The sequence below is a fragment of the Montipora foliosa genome, chromosome 11 (genome assembly GCF_036669935.1).
Source record: "Montipora foliosa isolate CH-2021 chromosome 11, ASM3666993v2, whole genome shotgun sequence".
NCBI classification, from domain to species: Eukaryota; Metazoa; Cnidaria; class Anthozoa; order Scleractinia; family Acroporidae; genus Montipora; species Montipora foliosa.
Genome location: NC_090879.1, coordinates 16,668,811 through 16,685,231, shown reverse-complemented (window position 1 = coordinate 16,685,231; position 16,421 = coordinate 16,668,811). Strand labels below are relative to the sequence as shown.

The following is a 16,421-nucleotide window of genomic DNA, read 5'->3' as shown; positions in this document are numbered from 1 at the left end:
TTTCGTCTGTGATCCTCACTTCAAATTCTTTCATTCACTAGTTAGTACTTTCACCGTGGTAACACATGAGCCCAATAAATTTACCTGCTCCCAACTGAGCGGCTTCATAGCTCAACTGGTTGAGCATTGCACCGGCATCGCAGAGATCATGTGTTCGATTCGCATTCAGTAGCCAACTGATTTCGTTGAGGGGGGGGGGGGGGGGCAGGGGGCCCAGTGATTAGAGCGCTTGCCTTGAGATCCGGGGATCTCGGGTTCGAGACCCGTTCTGACCACTCGTTGAATTTGTTCCTGGTAGTCCCTGGTTCAACTTCTCGGCTGCACTTGTAAATAGCCAACTGTTTTGGTTTAGGTGTTTCTAAGAGACAATTGCTTAAATTGTTCAGTTAAGTGCGAGAATCACTTCTCAATTTCGTCTATAACCGCAATTCAAATACACATTCATTTCACGTTTATCTTTAGTAGAGGACTGGAGTTTGGGTGACAGTTTGTGACTTTGGTTGTCTGTATTCCCAGAGCATCCGCCAGTGACGTTGACTTTGACGTTGGGCGGAGAGCAACGGGACGCTTACTAAAATCGTCGTGCGTCTAATTAAATACCTCAAGAACTAAGGGAAATTTACCTTCCACTTTCTTGGTCATGATTTATTGAAAAGTCTTGAAGTGATTGGGCTTTTTATTAATATCTAAAAATGATCATATTGCAGGTCAAAACCGCAAGAGGCTCGAAAAAAGAAAAAGGCACTCGACCCATCATTCACTTTCAAAATAACCGAAGTGGATCAACATCGCGAAAACGAAACACCAATATTTAGTGATGCAGTGTACAATGATCACCAGGAAAAGCTGGTTGGCATAAGAATTCACCCCAAGGGCGTAGGCAGTGGAACAGGCAGTCATGTTGCGCTGTTCATTCATATGATTAAAGGAGACTTCGATAATTCCCTGGTTTGGCCTTTTGCTGACACAATCACTGTTAGTGTCCTAGATCAGAGTGATTCCAGCCACCGTCGCGACATCAGTCGGATCATACAAGCAAATCACTTGCCGGCTTTCCGACAGCCTGATGAAACCATTTGCCGCACCGGTTATGGCTATGAAAGGTTCGCTCGAATCGAGGAGTTCTTTGGTCCTCGATATGTGAAGGACGATAAATTGTTGTTGAAAATAGAGTTCTCAGGGTAATGATCAATACGTGCACCCGCAATTCAGTAAAATATTTCTCTAAGAGACTTTAATTTTGTTACAGATTGCACAAACGTAGTGCCTAAAACAATTCAAATGTGTGAAAAGATAATGCTATTTTAACTGCTTAAAAAGTAGAACTGGTTGATACATTTGAGATGTGCTCACCAGTTAGTTCTGCCTGGCCTTTTTCTTAAAGAAAACTATTGGCCCAAACAGAGTTAAAATAGTGCAATGCGTTATAACGACCGAAGCCTAATAATTGTCCATTTCACACGGTTGATTTGGCAGCTTCAACACAGTGTAGCGTGGCTATACTGGCTTTACCTGTTTTTGCAATTTGTAGGGGAGCAATTTCATCGCTGGAATTTTTAACTATTTAGTTATTTCAGGGAATCGCTACTCTTAAATAACTTGTACTAAGTAATTTTTTTGTAAATATTAACCAATGAAGTGTGTTGCTGTTGTAGCAACACGTTTTAAATTGGGACGTATACAAGACATGGACCCCGGGTCCATGGACCACCCCTGTGGACCACCACTCATTTTGTAAAGTTACAAGAATAAAAATCTTTAGACGAAAGAAAGAAGTAATCCTCGCACTCATTAGGAAAATTTAAGCAGGAACCCATGACTAGGAGCGAACAACTCACATACTAAGAGTGTGCGGGGATGATCCAAAAAAAGGATCATCATTGATCCAAGATCACTTGGATCAAGGTGAATTAAAAGGAACCGAAAAATCCACTCTGGGATTTCTTTGATATACCATGACCCAACTGATCTTGGATCAATGATGCCTTTTTCGGATCATCCCCGCAAAGAAACGCACCCTATTGGCTAAGACTATTTCACGGTATTTTTACAGACCGATCTATTTTTAGACTACCTTTTCCGCCAAAGGCAGTTCCAGTTCGGTGACCCTATGACGTCAAGTTGGTTTCTTGTGATGTGTCGTCGGGCTCGTTCCCAAGAAATTCAATCCAAAAAATAAATTGCTGTCTGTGAAAACGTCGTTCGCAAGAAATTCAATCCAAAAAATGAATTGCTGTCTGTGAAAACGTCGTGACAGGAACATAGGGCTGTGGTTCATTATGGACCTCTGATTTAAGCAATTGTCTGTTACAGACACCCTTACCACAAATTTGGTTGTTCCAAAGGGATTCGTTTATAGCCTTCACCTCAAATATACAATCCTTTCATTCATCGAATTCTTTACCGGAACAAATTGACCTTCTCTGAGCTTCATAGCTCAGTTGGTAGAGGATTGCACCGGCATCGCAGAGGGTCATGGGTTTCCAATCCCGGTGAAGCCACCTGAATTTTTCAAGTGTTGATAAGAGACAATTGCCAGATAAGTGCGAGGATGATTTCCCTCTTTCGTCTAAAGATTTTTCTGCTTGTAACTTTACAAAATGAGGAGTGGTGGTCTACAGGGCCCAGGGGTGGTCTATTGACCGAATCCATGAAGGGGTCCATTGACCTGGTCCACAGGGGTGGTCCATGTTTTGCACACGTCCTTTAAATTGGACTTTTTGGATTTTTCCCTCGTAAGAACTGATGGGTTTTTCACATAGTTTTAAATCTTCGTATCACTTGCAAATGAAGTTTCTCGTGCCTTTCGCCTAGATTTCCATATTCTTAACTTTTTTGTTTACCGCATCATTATGGTGTAGATTTTTAGGATAGTATTTAAATTGAGCGCAGAAAAAATGACTTTTTAAATATAGTGTTATATGTTTTTGGCAGTCTAGTTTTCCAGTGAAATTTCGCTAAAGATTACAATTTTTTGGTGTTTTTCAGTAGAGATTTTATCTTTTATATCTTATTAGCCCTTTTTCGTTGTTTGAGCACATTTGTGCGCACTTTTGCGAATGATGTAATTTTTGTTTGCAATTAACTGGTAACTTTATTAAAACAATTAAGTGATTCACTGCGCGGAGTACATCCATTTAAAAGACGCTTTCGTGAGGAGCGCCACGCCCTCTTGTATTAGAAAGCCACAGGTCATCTCTGCACCCTTAGTCCAGGAGCAAGGGGAGTCCTGTGGGAATTTCACGCTGCAAGCAAACAACCCAACTATATAATGTCTATCTATCTATATATCTAACCCCGGCAGTTTCTAGCTTTACAATAACTGGTTCCTTGTTTAGGTTAACGTAATTTATTACTACGACTTGCTTGTGCGAAGATTGTCACATTACTCATTAACACGAAGACAGATAACTTTTGATTTTTCAACAATTTATCACTTTCATCTAACCCAAAATCATTCAGATAGTCAAAACTTCATATTTATGACCCATTTCCTTCGCATTTGTGTTTGTCAGCGTGATGATTTGCGACACTTTTATATTGTTCACGTGTTCACAAGTTTGTTTTCTCATGTCACAGATGTTTAGATTTTCAATTACAAGCTCTGTTTTGATTGGCCACTCTACCTCATTTTGTAATAGTTCACCCTGAAATGAAAATAGACACACAGGGGACACACACAATCAGATGTGTAGCCGATTGTTACTCTAAGATAACAATCTGCTACACATCCGATTGTGTGGGCCCCTGTGGTTTCTGAGGAAATGAAACAAAAATATTGTCACTCTTATGGTAAACTGGTAACTAGTGCCGAGTACCCTCACAAGTGAGACGTGTCAAAATGGCTGCCTTGGAAAAGGTGAAAATTTTAGTCGTTGGTGATTCTGGGGTTGGAAAGACGTCATTGGTACATCACATTTGTCATAACGAAAGTATTTCAAATCCGGGATGGACAATCGGCTGTACTGTAGAGGTTAAACTGTATGATTATAAGGAAGGCACCCCAGGAACGAGGAGTTTCTTTCTAGAGTTTTGGGACGTCGGTGGCTCCGCGAGTCATCAGAACTGTCGTTCAATATTTTATAATGGCGTCAATGGACTGATTCTCGCCCATGATTTAACCAACAAGAAATCCTTTACAAATCTTAGACGCTGGTTAACGGAAGTGCTGGGCTCAGGAAAGGATGGAGGCAATGCTTTGCATTCGAAGCAGTCTAAACCTTCATCTACCACAAACAAAGGCAGTTGGTTTGAATTCTCCGTTGACATTGGTGATGATTTCGATCGAGAGCAATTTGCAGGAAACCAGATCCCTGCTATTATTATTGGAACGAAACTAGATCAAGCAGGAACTGCAAGGATTCTTACATCATCTCGAGGATTAAATCTTGCTGAGGAAATAGGCGCTGATATGATCAATCTAAACTGTACAGACACAAAGCAATTGAAGCCAGGAACTCCGAACTGGATAAAGTTGTGTGCTTTCTTTGATAAAGTTATAGAAAGGAAGTTCTATTCTCGTGAATTGCCACAATTTCAGCCAACAGCTGGATTAGTAGACTCATCAAAGTATTATGATCGCTCAAAACGCAAAATGGTTTGAGTAGACCTGTTTTAGTAAGACTATCTAGATTGTATAAAAAAATATTGCAAAAAGAAAATTGCAGTTCACTGTGTTTTCACAAGCTCAACTGCAAGACGGTGAAATTACTGGGAGGGTTTCCGACAGTTTCAAATTGCCACCGTTTGTGTGCCACTTTTTGCACCTGTAATGCAATTAATTTTGCAAGCTCCAAAAGAGGCTCCACTTCAACTAGGAAGCAAATCATTTAGATGTTCAGGGTTGAACCAAAACAGGCAGGAATGATTTCAAAGTGGTCATGCCAATTTTTTGCTTGTGTCTCTTTAAAGTGCAATTTTGATGTTCCTATTTTTCAGTAGCTGGCCAAGTACAATGTCAAAATACTTCAATCCATTGACTCCTGAGCTATGTCCTGCTGACAGAGTAAAATCTATAAAAAGTCTCATTCCTCCCTCCTACGGGTCAGTTGGTTAAGTATGTGGCATCAAAAGCCCAGACATAATATGGTAAACGACCAGATGTAGTTTCTTACCAAAACCAAGCTAATACAGACCCTGGTCTAACTGTTTTTGCTGGGAACATTGTAGCCAGAAATCAATATTATGTGGAGCTTAATCATGGTAGCCATCTTTGGTAAACATCAAAATCTGGGAACCATATCATGCAATAAGTTTTGAAGGAAGGGTGGTTGAACATGAAAGTAACCAGCAGAATTTTCTTTTTCATTATTAAACTGTGGCTCACTTTTAATTTTGTTGTTGACTTGTTGTTTTTGACTTAAGGGCTACCCTTTTCCCTCTCAATAAAACATGTCAATAACAGTGCCACCTTGGATTTACTGACGGTCTTTGTTCCTATGCATGAAACTTTCTATGTTTTTTACAAGAAGGTGAAGGCTTTTCTATCCATAACAAAACGATAACAGTCAGATCTCTTAACAACTAGAAATAACTTTTTAATACTCAAATCTCTCTTCCCCACGTAGGGTACTGTAAGTTTGCCAAGACAATTTGGGGAGTGTTGCTAGGAACTGCATCTGAGGGATATGGCCAAGGAGAATACAATATTGAGGAGTCGCCCCCTCCTCCTCACCCTTCCCCCACCAATGTTTTCCACTGGGATTTTTTTTTCTAAACCCTCAACAGAAAAATGAATGTTAAACAAGATTGTCAAAGATGGAAGAAGTCATTCATCCTCTGTAACTGATTTTTGCATACGCAGCCCATGGCGTGACTTGACCTTTCTTTTGGCAAACTTTTCCATGTCTTGCTGTTCCTTGGGAAGAGCTGACACTTTATTTGAGCTGTCCAACTCTGTATCTTTATCGTTTAAGTGCTCAAGACAAATAGGATTCTCCTGCGTTGCAGACGGTAATTCATCTGCTTGCCCCTTGTTTGCGACCTTTGCCACTTTCGGTGGAGATTTGCCAACTGTATACTCAGCCATAATATTCACACCCTCCACAAACTGTGACTTAACAGGTACTTGGTCTCCCTGTAATTTACGCTTAGTAACAGACTTTGAAAAGGTATGTTTTTCTGACATAACTATATCTGAATCTGATTCTGAGAGATCGCTTGAATTATCTTTCCTTTTACGCATCTCATCCATGAAGGAGAGGGCGACATGCCTGTTCAACGCATCGCCTGACATGCCAGGGGTTCTTTCTGTGCCATCGTCTTCCAAACTGTACTTGGTCCACTTGTCTGGATGCAGCACGTGATCTGGAACTTTCATCGGTGCTCGCGGCCGAGTCTGTGTTGAATCAACGTCACTCTTGCAAGCTGGTTCCAGTTGATCTAAACAGCTAAAAACAGAATTACTTCGACCTTGGAAATCATCATCACCGGTTATACGCATGAAATCCTTCGTTTCTTCGCTCATTCTGAAAGAGCGTAAGTTTACGGAATCACATGCAAACTTCACGCCATGTTGTGAAAAATACAAAATAGGTACCAGATCGTCTCAAGATTTTCTCTCGTTAGAAACAGTGTCCTCGTTCTGATGTGTTTTTGTTGACAACCAATATGGCGGACGAAATTGAGGAGAAAATACAGAAATAACATGACCCAAATCGCCAACTCTTTGAATATCACTGCCGCGTTTCACTCACAACTCAACACTTTGTGCATCAGCGAATTTCCTTGTGGATATGGAAGTTGGGTAAATTGAAAAAGTAACAGTTAAACTGTATTTTTTGTCGTCTCCAGTTTCACATCGTTTCCTCGATCTTTTATTTCTTCTTTTTTCCAGAGAGCACCCAATGTCACTAGTAATACGAGTTTGAAAATCAACACTGAAGGGAAATACTCAGGTTTAAACTCCTTGTAATTTTTCAAGTAAAATGCTAATGTTTTAATTAACTAATTAGCCTATTGTTGGTCTTTGATCGATACATTGATATTAATATTTTTGTTCGGACGAGTAGGAAAGATTTTGTAATACAAAAAGAGGAGAAAAGATTAAAAATCCTGGTGAAAATTTCAATGATGTAAGCAGTGTTCAAGTTTCTCCTTAGAGAAGATTTCCTACATTTATAGAGTTCTTTTTAAAACTTGGTCGTAAATATGAAGTTTTCCTGTATGCATGGCAGTACCATGGCAGGTACAAAACACAGGGCACAGGACATTGTTTTACCAATACAGCTGACCTTAGGCATACCGGTAATTAGGCAGAAACAAAAGTTTTTAGGCCTAATGGTAGCAACGCAAAACGTTTATGGTTGTTTCTGTATTGGTAAAACAATGACCTGTGATGTCACGTCACACTGGTCATTGTTTTACCAATACAGTCATGTGTGACCTGTGTTTTGTGTAACCTCCCTCCTTATGCATTTGTCACTGACAGCGGATTGACTGCATTGGACAACAGAATGCTATAGACATTACTGGGAGAAGCTGGTCACTGATCTAGAAATCTTACTGTCCAGAACATTGTACATTTTGATCCAGTGAGGTCTGCTGTTTCATCTAAAAACAAAATTGATCAAATTGACAACTTGAAGTATGGCTGGGGACATGACCTGTCGGGTGCTGATACTCGTTAAGTCACTTAATTTGACGATTCATCCATCAGCATTTTTATTTTGCTTTAAAACTACATGACCTCAAAAACCAGCAGGGGTTGCAAGCAGAGATCTTTAAATGGTTTGTGTTTTGTTTTTCAATAGAACACAGTGCTCAGTTGGAGAGTGTTGAAAGCCTCCAAGAGCTGGCAGTGAAGATCCCCTATAATGCAGACTGCAGTTGGAGCGATGAAGCAGAGAGTCTGCGAGAGATCGCAGTTAAGACACCAGACAAACTTTCCAAAACATATATCCTAAAATTCTTCAAGTCATTGAGAATTGTGGACAAAAAGGTAAGTGTTCATTTGAACATTGTATAATTATTTGAGCAATGTTACATCCAAGGCTTCAAGCGCAATAGGGCATTTTTTGCAGCAGTTTTGCATAAGAATAGAGCCCATTTCCTATTCAATAATAGTTTGGGGCACAGACGTAGTCACTCCAATATGATGTAAAAGGAAGTAATACATGCTCCTAGGTAATGCAGTATCCACATAATAATTATTATTGCAGGCTGGAAGGGTTTGAAAACTCAGGGTCATTACAGTTTCGTAACATTATGAAGCATGAATTTTATCTGCACCAACTAGCTATTGTGTCTGGTGTCTATTTTAAATGTCAGGTAACAGAAATTGATGAAGGACTTCTTCAGTTGAGTAATCTGAAAAAGCTTAGTTTGAGTGCTAATTTAATCAAGCAGATAGACTCCAGAAGACTTCCAAAAGGATTAGAGGTAATTATTCCTCATAAAATACACAAATGACTGTCACTGAATTATGATGTTTTAACTGTACTTTAAAATTTTTGGCAAACTCTTAAGCTTCTGTTGAACTCATGTCCCATATCTTGAATGCAATGCCAAATATTATTAAAGGCTTTCTTATGAAGTCATTGTTGAACATGGTTCATGTTGTGATTCATAGTTTCAGAAATTGCTGAGTTTTTACATCAGCAGTTACTTATACTATGTAAAGTAGTGCAAAATATAAAAAGTACGAAAGACACTTAACTCAAACATTTTCTCTCAAAAGATGTCAATAGAAAGAGTTAAGTTGTGATAATTTTAATTTATAGGAACTGGAACTTGCAGCAAATCAGATTTCAGACATCAGTACTCTGTGTGTATGTCCTCCTCCGTTGATCCACCTCGGCCTCAGCTATAACCAGATTTCTTCTGTTACAGGTCACATGAAAGCAACTTCCTGGTAAGTCACAGTGAAATTCATCAATGACATTATGGTCTTGAAGCTTAGGCACTCCAATACTGTGTTATGCTAAGCATTACTTGTCCTGATCGAGTTGCAATGCATTTTGAGGCAATGTGTGCCAGGACATTGCCCAATGTTATAAACTATGCAAAGAGGTGTTTGATTCTTGTCAAAGAGATTTATGTTTCAGGGGAGATATGAGCATACTTGGGAAAAAATCTAAGTGCTCCCAGGACAGTAGCGTGCGATTGCAGACCGTGACGGTTGTTTCTCTCCCCTGAAAAAAAAAATATAGCGTCTGTGGGCAATTGAGCTGCTAACTGATTTCTGTGATGTAAAACTTTGACGTTTCATTCGTAGTTTCCACAGCTGTAACAATAATAATTACACGAATCACGCCTACATCATTCGACTGTCTCTTCTCTTATGGAACGTGATTGCCCCCCCTTCCCCCCCTTCTCTCCCCCCCCCCCCCCCCAAAAAAAAAATAATAATAATAATAAAGAAATCTAAAGTAGTTACATCACAGAAATCATTTAGCAGCTTGTGTCCACAGACACTATTTTTCGGGGGGAAAGAAACAGCTGCTGGAAATATGTCTGCATTTGCAGGCTACCAGGGCAGGACTATAATACTTTGGATGCCTCTACCTCTGTCAGCTACTGGAGATTATGGGTGGCTGTCAAACTAAGTTCAGGTGACAAACCTGTATACTGCTATGACAGGATTGGAATGTCAAAAGTTGCAATTATTTTTGCAAAGAGATCATAGGTCAATCTGTTTCCACAGCTACGCACATTGAGTGTGGCAAGGGATTAGTCAATCTGCATAACTGTGGTACAACTCAATCATTGATGAGTAATTTATTGGAATGATGAGTAATTTATTGTAATAATAATAATAATAATAATAATAATAATAATAATAATAATAATAATAATAATAATAATAAATTATAGTTTTGTGATTTGTTTTCCTTTCAGGTCCAATCTACTGTCTTTAGATTTAAGCTTTAACAACCTAACAGATCTTTTTGGCACCATAAATGTGTTGAAAACACTACCCAAGCTGAAAAATCTTGTTCTTCAGGGAAATCCTTTGGCAGTAAGTATGGACAAGATTAATTATATTGAAAGGACACCTAGGTAGATGTTGTTGACCCATTCACCTCTGAAGCCGCCTCCACTGACAAGTAATTTCATCTTGGGCTTGTTGCTCGAAGACTGGTTAGCGCTAACCATTGGTTAAGAAGTATCAAAACCTATAGGTTTCTGTGGTATTTAACACTGGTTAGCGCCAACCATGCTTTGAGCAACCAGACTGAGTGCAGTCTAAAACCTGTAAGTCTCCTTCTCAGCAAGGAAACAGACTTAGATGTTGTTAAATATTATTGCAAGCATGTTTACATTCATATTCACAGGGGTCATTGTAAAAATTCTTAATTCCACCTGACCGCCCCAGATGTGCCTGTTCTGAATGTTTATTGTTTAGGAAAGTAAAAGAAATATTTTTCAGAGTTGAAAGTCCTAGCTGTTTTTCACCAGAAATGGAAGTACCGGTAAAATCCATTCAAGGATTCTTCATGATTGTTGTCAGAATCTTTAAGAATTCTTATAAGTTTGCAGATCTTGCTCAGATCCTGAGAGAATTATTTCATCCAGGATACTGTGACAAGATTGTTAATAAGTACTTTTAAGAACTTAAGATGTTCCAAGGACCATGGAAGGTCAACAACAAAAACTTGCGAGAACCTTTACTAGAAATTGAAAGTCTTTAAAGAAACTTAAAGATCCTGTGACGCTTTTTATCAAGGGTATACATCAAGTTCAAACTAATAGAAGATGATTGTATTGGATTTATCATTAAATCCTAGTCACCAAGTGTTTACATACTATTGTATTCAATATTATTTTGACTGCCCTTTATTTCTTCATTTAGCTTGTTCCAGGTTATCGTGGCTACACAATAGACTCTATCCGGCAACTGACAATTCTTGATGATATCAGAATTTCTGCTGATGAAAAGCATTTCTTCAAAGGCCTTTCGAAGTTGAAAGGTATGTGTCACACTTGCCAATTGGCAGAACAACATGAATTAGTTCTCTCAAGTCCCTTGTGCAAAAATGGGAATTTAAGCAAGTAAACGTAAAAGTACTGGAGATGTTTTCCTATGCTATAGAAGGCTGGCATTGTTGACTTTCAGCAACTAGAGGGTGTGCAGATTTACAATATTGAGGTGTTGTTGTATAAAATGTAGTTTTACAGTTATAGCATATGTGACTAAATTGTCAATCAGGACTATATATAACGAGATGCTTCCGTGAAGCATACACTGGGTTGCCTGTGGTACATGTTATAGAAAATCAGAAGGCACTGAATTGTGTGGTATTGAAATACAGCATTCCAGTCTCTGAAGAATAAAAAATAAAAGAAAAGCGAGAAACATTGGCTTCTCGGCTGACATGTTGATAATTTTGAAGTTCCCTCACAACTTCTTTTCACCACAAGTGTGCCCTCTGAGCATCTGACAGCTTTGTTAAACTGACCGAAAATACTATTAACGCTAACAAATGGGAACTCAGCAAGGTACAGATTTTGTTAGCTTGGTTTATGCAAAACAAATATTGATGAAAAAGCAAATAACTATTGATAAACAGTTTTTAGAAAGAGCAGACTGAAGGAAGTTTCCGGGACGGTCGATCGAGAATAAAATATTTACGACATGAAAACAACATTACTTTTGAACCGTGAATATAGAATATAAAAAGTTACGATCAGTGACAAACATTTTGGGAGAGTTTTGCTACGTTCAAGTAAATTGCAAAATCGAAAGTGACATGGCCGGAATTCAGCGGGCGCCGTGATTAAGTTACAGCGGCATGTTTACTTGCCAAACAGTGAAGCATCTGTGTCAAATGATGGCAAGATACCGGGTTTTTGTAAGTTTCTTTTTCTGTCAAGTGTTATAAAGTTTGACAATGAAATGAGCGAAGTCAAAACAAAGATCACAATCGCCCAACTCTTGTTTATGCAAAGTCAAAATTTACTCTCCAAGACGCGTACGACGTTATTTATCACCAGGTAATTCCATCATTTTGGAAATAGCAGCTACTTTATTATTCATCTGCGTCACAATTTTTCACTGATTTTGCGGCTCATTTTGTTGAAACTCAAGCACGCTTACAACAGGCCTGTGAACCCTTCCTGCTTACAGAGCAATACTAAAAAACTTCTCCGATATCACATTTCAACCTTAAGCTCGAAAATTCAATACACAACATGATATTATGATTCACAAAGGCAGAAAATACCACAGAATCCTTTTCCACCGAAAAATGTGTTGAAACAAACACATATTTGCTCTTAGAGGCGAAAAGCTCTTCCTATTTCATTGCGTGTGTGAAGACAAGAAACTCAATCGTGTCAAATTACCATGTACTTCAGGTAAATACAGTTCACTTTGATTTCGTCTCGACGGGCGATAGATTGTTGTCGAAGTCCAGTACTCGTCGCTGTTGAGATTCCTGCCAAGTTTATCCAACTGACTTTCCATTTTTGAACTCCATAAGGAAATATTTTGTTTAAGGATCCACTAAAACGCCATTCGCGTTACATGACTTTCGACGCCATTGCAGGCTAATTTAATGATTCTACTGTGTCCACCAGAGAAATCTACGCAGTTCCACTACCCTCTCGATCCTACTAAAATACGCGCAGAAGGCTCTATGCACAAAGACACCACTTACCAGGGGAGTGACAGGCAAGACTTTTACCGTCACGGAAAAAAAAAAAAAAACTAAAAAAAAGAAAAAAAAAAAAAAAAAGAAAACAAACAAACTAAACGCAGACCTCGACTGGGTTTGCAACCCAGTAATAATAAAGGGGCTTCTTGCAGATCAAGACCATTCAGCAGCATATGTTTATACTATTAAATTTAAAAATAAATTATTGTTAATCACAGAGTGTTTACTAGAGAACAAATTCATTTGTGGTAGTTACTTTTAATTAAGAATTAAGAATTAAGAATTTACATTAAATTATTTCTCTTTTAATTTGTTCAATTCTGTACTGTCCTTGAAGAAGCTACAATCCTGGTCAAAACTGTCGGGACAATTCGTGCTTTTCCCCCTCCCCCCATTACAATGTTGATTTTTCACGGTCTCCAAAATCAGGATCCGTTCATCTATCGCTGGCATGTTTCAACATTGTGTGGGGGGAAGGGGGTCGCAAAAAAAGCAGCGAAAGAAGAACAAACGTTGCTCATATAACGATGGAAGCATGTACAGTAAATTCTCTACTTTTCGCCCAAAATTTGACAAGTGTCCCGAAGTGTTTTGACCCGGATTGTCTGAAACTGAGTTTCATCGAATAAAACTGGAAACCGTATCATATATGTCCTCAAAATAGTAAGCAATTTGTAACACTGCGTTAAAAATTGTTTTATTGTAGTAAAGTCTGTTTTATGGCAGCTTAAGAAGCAGCGAAGAACATTTTCGAGAGACTCGTTACCAGACTCCGCGCAGTTAGCGGCCGCTTTTTCGAGCTGCAGAATCATTTGACTTTGCTAAGCAGAGTTCGAGTCCTCACAAGTTGAAGGACAGCAAATCGCGTAGGCAATAGAATAGTTCAAAGGAAAGAGCCACATTCATGTCTCCGTAGATTTTGCTTCGCCAAATTTCTGCGCGTCATCTTGCTGACAATAATCAGTGTCATACAAAACCGCATTGTCTATTGCGTGACCCAAGCCGTTGTTGACAACGGCAACAGTTCTCACTCACATTTCTCACTCCTAAAAACACATTTTCTGGTTGTGCTTTTGATGTAGCTATCAGAATATATGGCGTGTTGTGTTATACATACTTTCGTTGATCTTTAATTGGCGTTCGTTTCTCAACAAGAAAACGCTTAATGCATTTTTCAACATTTCTCGGCTATTTGAAAAGAATAAGCTAACATCTAATTTGATCATTTGCTGTTTTTAGGGTGAGAAATGTTGAAAAATACCCACCCGGTGATCGTCTAAAGCCTAAAAGCGCGTGTATGAATAGAAAAGAAAGGGTTATTATGTTTTTTGCAGAGTCTTTTTTTAAAAGTCATTGCTAAACCTAAATATCTTCCTTTAAATAGCCGAGAAATGTGGCCGAGAACTGTTGACTGCTCACGGTAACGCAACCCACCGTTTTGACAATCCTTGCTCACACTACCTCTACACCGGTGCAATATGTTGTTTTACTATCAGAGACAATTCTCGAATGAGATTCAATGAACCTGGCCAGGCTTGAGACCAATTATCAAGAAATTCTTTTCTCAGACAATCCTGGTCAAAACTGTCGGGACAATTCGTGCTTTTCCCCCTCCCCCCATTACAATGTTGATTTTTCACGGTCTCCAAAATCAGGATCCGTTCATCTATCGCTGGCATGTTTCAACATTGTGTGGGGGGAAGGGGGTCGCAAAAAAAGCAGCGAAAGAAGAACAAACGTTGCTCATATAACGATGGAAGCATGTACAGTAAATTCTCTACTTTTCGCCCAAAATTTGACAAGTGTCCCGAAGTGTTTTGACCCGGATTGTCTGAAACTGAGTTTCATCGAATAAAACTGGAAACCGTATCATATATGTCCTCAAAATAGTAAGCAATTTGTAACACTGCGTTAAAAATTGTTTTATTGTAGTAAAGTCTGTTTTATGGCAGCTTAAGAAGCAGCGAAGAACATTTTCGAGAGACTCGTTACCAGACTCCGCGCAGTTAGCGGCCGCTTTTTCGAGCTGCAGAATCATTTGACTTTGCTAAGCAGAGTTCGAGTCCTCACAAGTTGAAGGACAGCAAATCGCGTAGGCAATAGAATAGTTCAAAGGAAAGAGCCACATTCATGTCTCCGTAGATTTTGCTTCGCCAAATTTCTGCGCGTCATCTTGCTGACAATAATCAGTGTCATACAAAACCGCATTGTCTATTGCGTGACCCAAGCCGTTGTTGACAACGGCAACAGTTCTCACTCACATTTCTCACTCCTAAAAACACATTTTCTGGTTGTGCTTTTGATGTAGCTATCAGAATATATGGCGTGTTGTGTTATACATACTTTCGTTGATCTTTAATTGGCGTTCGTTTCTCAACAAGAAAACGCTTAATGCATTTTTCAACATTTCTCGGCTATTTGAAAAGAATAAGCTAACATCTAATTTGATCATTTGCTGTTTTTAGGGTGAGAAATGTTGAAAAATACCCACCCGGTGATCGTCTAAAGCCTAAAAGCGCGTGTATGAATAGAAAAGAAAGGGTTATTATGTTTTTTGCAGAGTCTTTTTTTAAAAGTCATTGCTAAACCTAAATATCTTCCTTTAAATAGCCGAGAAATGTGGCCGAGAACTGTTGACTGCTCACGGTAACGCAACCCACCGTTTTGACAATCCTTGCTCACACTACCTCTACACCGGTGCAATATGTTGTTTTACTATCAGAGACAATTCTCGAATGAGATTCAATGAACCTGGCCAGGCTTGAGACCAATTATCAAGAAATTCTTTTCTCAGACAATCCTGGTCAAAACTGTCGGGACAATTCGTGCTTTTCCCCCTCCCCCCATTACAATGTTGATTTTTCACGGTCTCCAAAATCAGGATCCGTTCATCTATCGCTGGCATGTTTCAACATTGTGTGGGGGGAAGGGGGTCGCAAAAAAAGCAGCGAAAGAAGAACAAACGTTGCTCATATAACGATGGAAGCATGTACAGTAAATTCTCTACTTTTCGCCCAAAATTTGACAAGTGTCCCGAAGTGTTTTGACCCGGATTGTCTGAAACTGAGTTTCATCGAATAAAACTGGAAACCGTATCATATATGTCCTCAAAATAGTAAGCAATTTGTAACACTGCGTTAAAAATTGTTTTATTGTAGTAAAGTCTGTTTTATGGCAGCTTAAGAAGCAGCGAAGAACATTTTCGAGAGACTCGTTACCAGACTCCGCGCAGTTAGCGGCCGCTTTTTCGAGCTGCAGAATCATTTGACTTTGCTAAGCAGAGTTCGAGTCCTCACAAGTTGAAGGACAGCAAATCGCGTAGGCAATAGAATAGTTCAAAGGAAAGAGCCACATTCATGTCTCCGTAGATTTTGCTTCGCCAAATTTCTGCGCGTCATCTTGCTGACAATAATCAGTGTCATACAAAACCGCATTGTCTATTGCGTGACCCAAGCCGTTGTTGACAACGGCAACAGTTCTCACTCACATTTCTCACTCCTAAAAACACATTTTCTGGTTGTGCTTTTGATGTAGCTATCAGAATATATGGCGTGTTGTGTTATACATACTTTCGTTGATCTTTAATTGGCGTTCGTTTCTCAACAAGAAAACGCTTAATGCATTTTTCAACATTTCTCGGCTATTTGAAAAGAATAAGCTAACATCTAATTTGATCATTTGCTGTTTTTAGGGTGAGAAATGTTGAAAAATACCCACCCGGTGATCGTCTAAAGCCTAAAAGCGCGTGTATGAATAGAAAAGAAAGGGTTATTATGTTTTTGCAGAGTCTTTTTTTAAAAGTCATTGCTAAACCTAAATATCTTC

General features: G+C 39.1%; 3 protein-coding genes and 1 pseudogene across 3 annotated transcripts in view; 3 read left to right on the top strand and 1 right to left on the bottom strand.

The window, feature by feature from the left end:
- The window catches only part of LOC137976748 (TNF receptor-associated factor 6-like), a 6,467-nt gene extending 5,282 nt beyond the window's left edge, over positions 1–1,185 (top strand). The window contains exon 2 of the mRNA XM_068824096.1: positions 708–1,185. Within this exon, the coding sequence (XP_068680197.1) occupies positions 708–1,185 (478 nt within the window). The remainder of the gene's footprint in view (positions 1–707) is intronic.
- A 2,651-nt stretch (positions 1,186–3,836) lies between these two features.
- Positions 3,837–5,221, top strand: LOC137975875 (rab-like protein 3 pseudogene; annotated as a pseudogene).
- A 160-nt stretch (positions 5,222–5,381) lies between these two features.
- On the bottom strand, positions 5,382–6,518 carry LOC137975876 (uncharacterized). The gene has a single exon (XM_068823084.1). It carries the CDS (start codon positions 6,464–6,466, stop codon positions 5,768–5,770), a length of 699 nt encoding a protein of 232 aa, XP_068679185.1. The 5' UTR covers positions 6,467–6,518; the 3' UTR covers positions 5,382–5,767.
- A 70-nt stretch (positions 6,519–6,588) lies between these two features.
- LOC137976746 (leucine-rich repeat-containing protein 43-like) overlaps positions 6,589–16,421 on the top strand; it is a 28,262-nt gene continuing 18,429 nt past the window's right edge. The window contains exons 1-7 of the mRNA XM_068824095.1: positions 6,589–6,745; positions 6,836–6,896; positions 7,752–7,939; positions 8,269–8,379; positions 8,721–8,851; positions 9,838–9,958; positions 10,793–10,910. Coding sequence (XP_068680196.1) covers positions 6,647–6,745; positions 6,836–6,896; positions 7,752–7,939; positions 8,269–8,379; positions 8,721–8,851; positions 9,838–9,958; positions 10,793–10,910 — 829 coding nt within the window. The 5' untranslated portion in view covers positions 6,589–6,646. The remainder of the gene's footprint in view (positions 6,746–6,835; positions 6,897–7,751; positions 7,940–8,268; positions 8,380–8,720; positions 8,852–9,837; positions 9,959–10,792; positions 10,911–16,421) is intronic.

What these genes read in the sequence shown, in the direction of transcription:
- LOC137975876 (XM_068823084.1), bottom strand. Translation starts at nt 6,466, where the DNA reads ATGAGCGAAGAAACGAAGGATTTCATGCGTATAACCGGTGATGATGAT.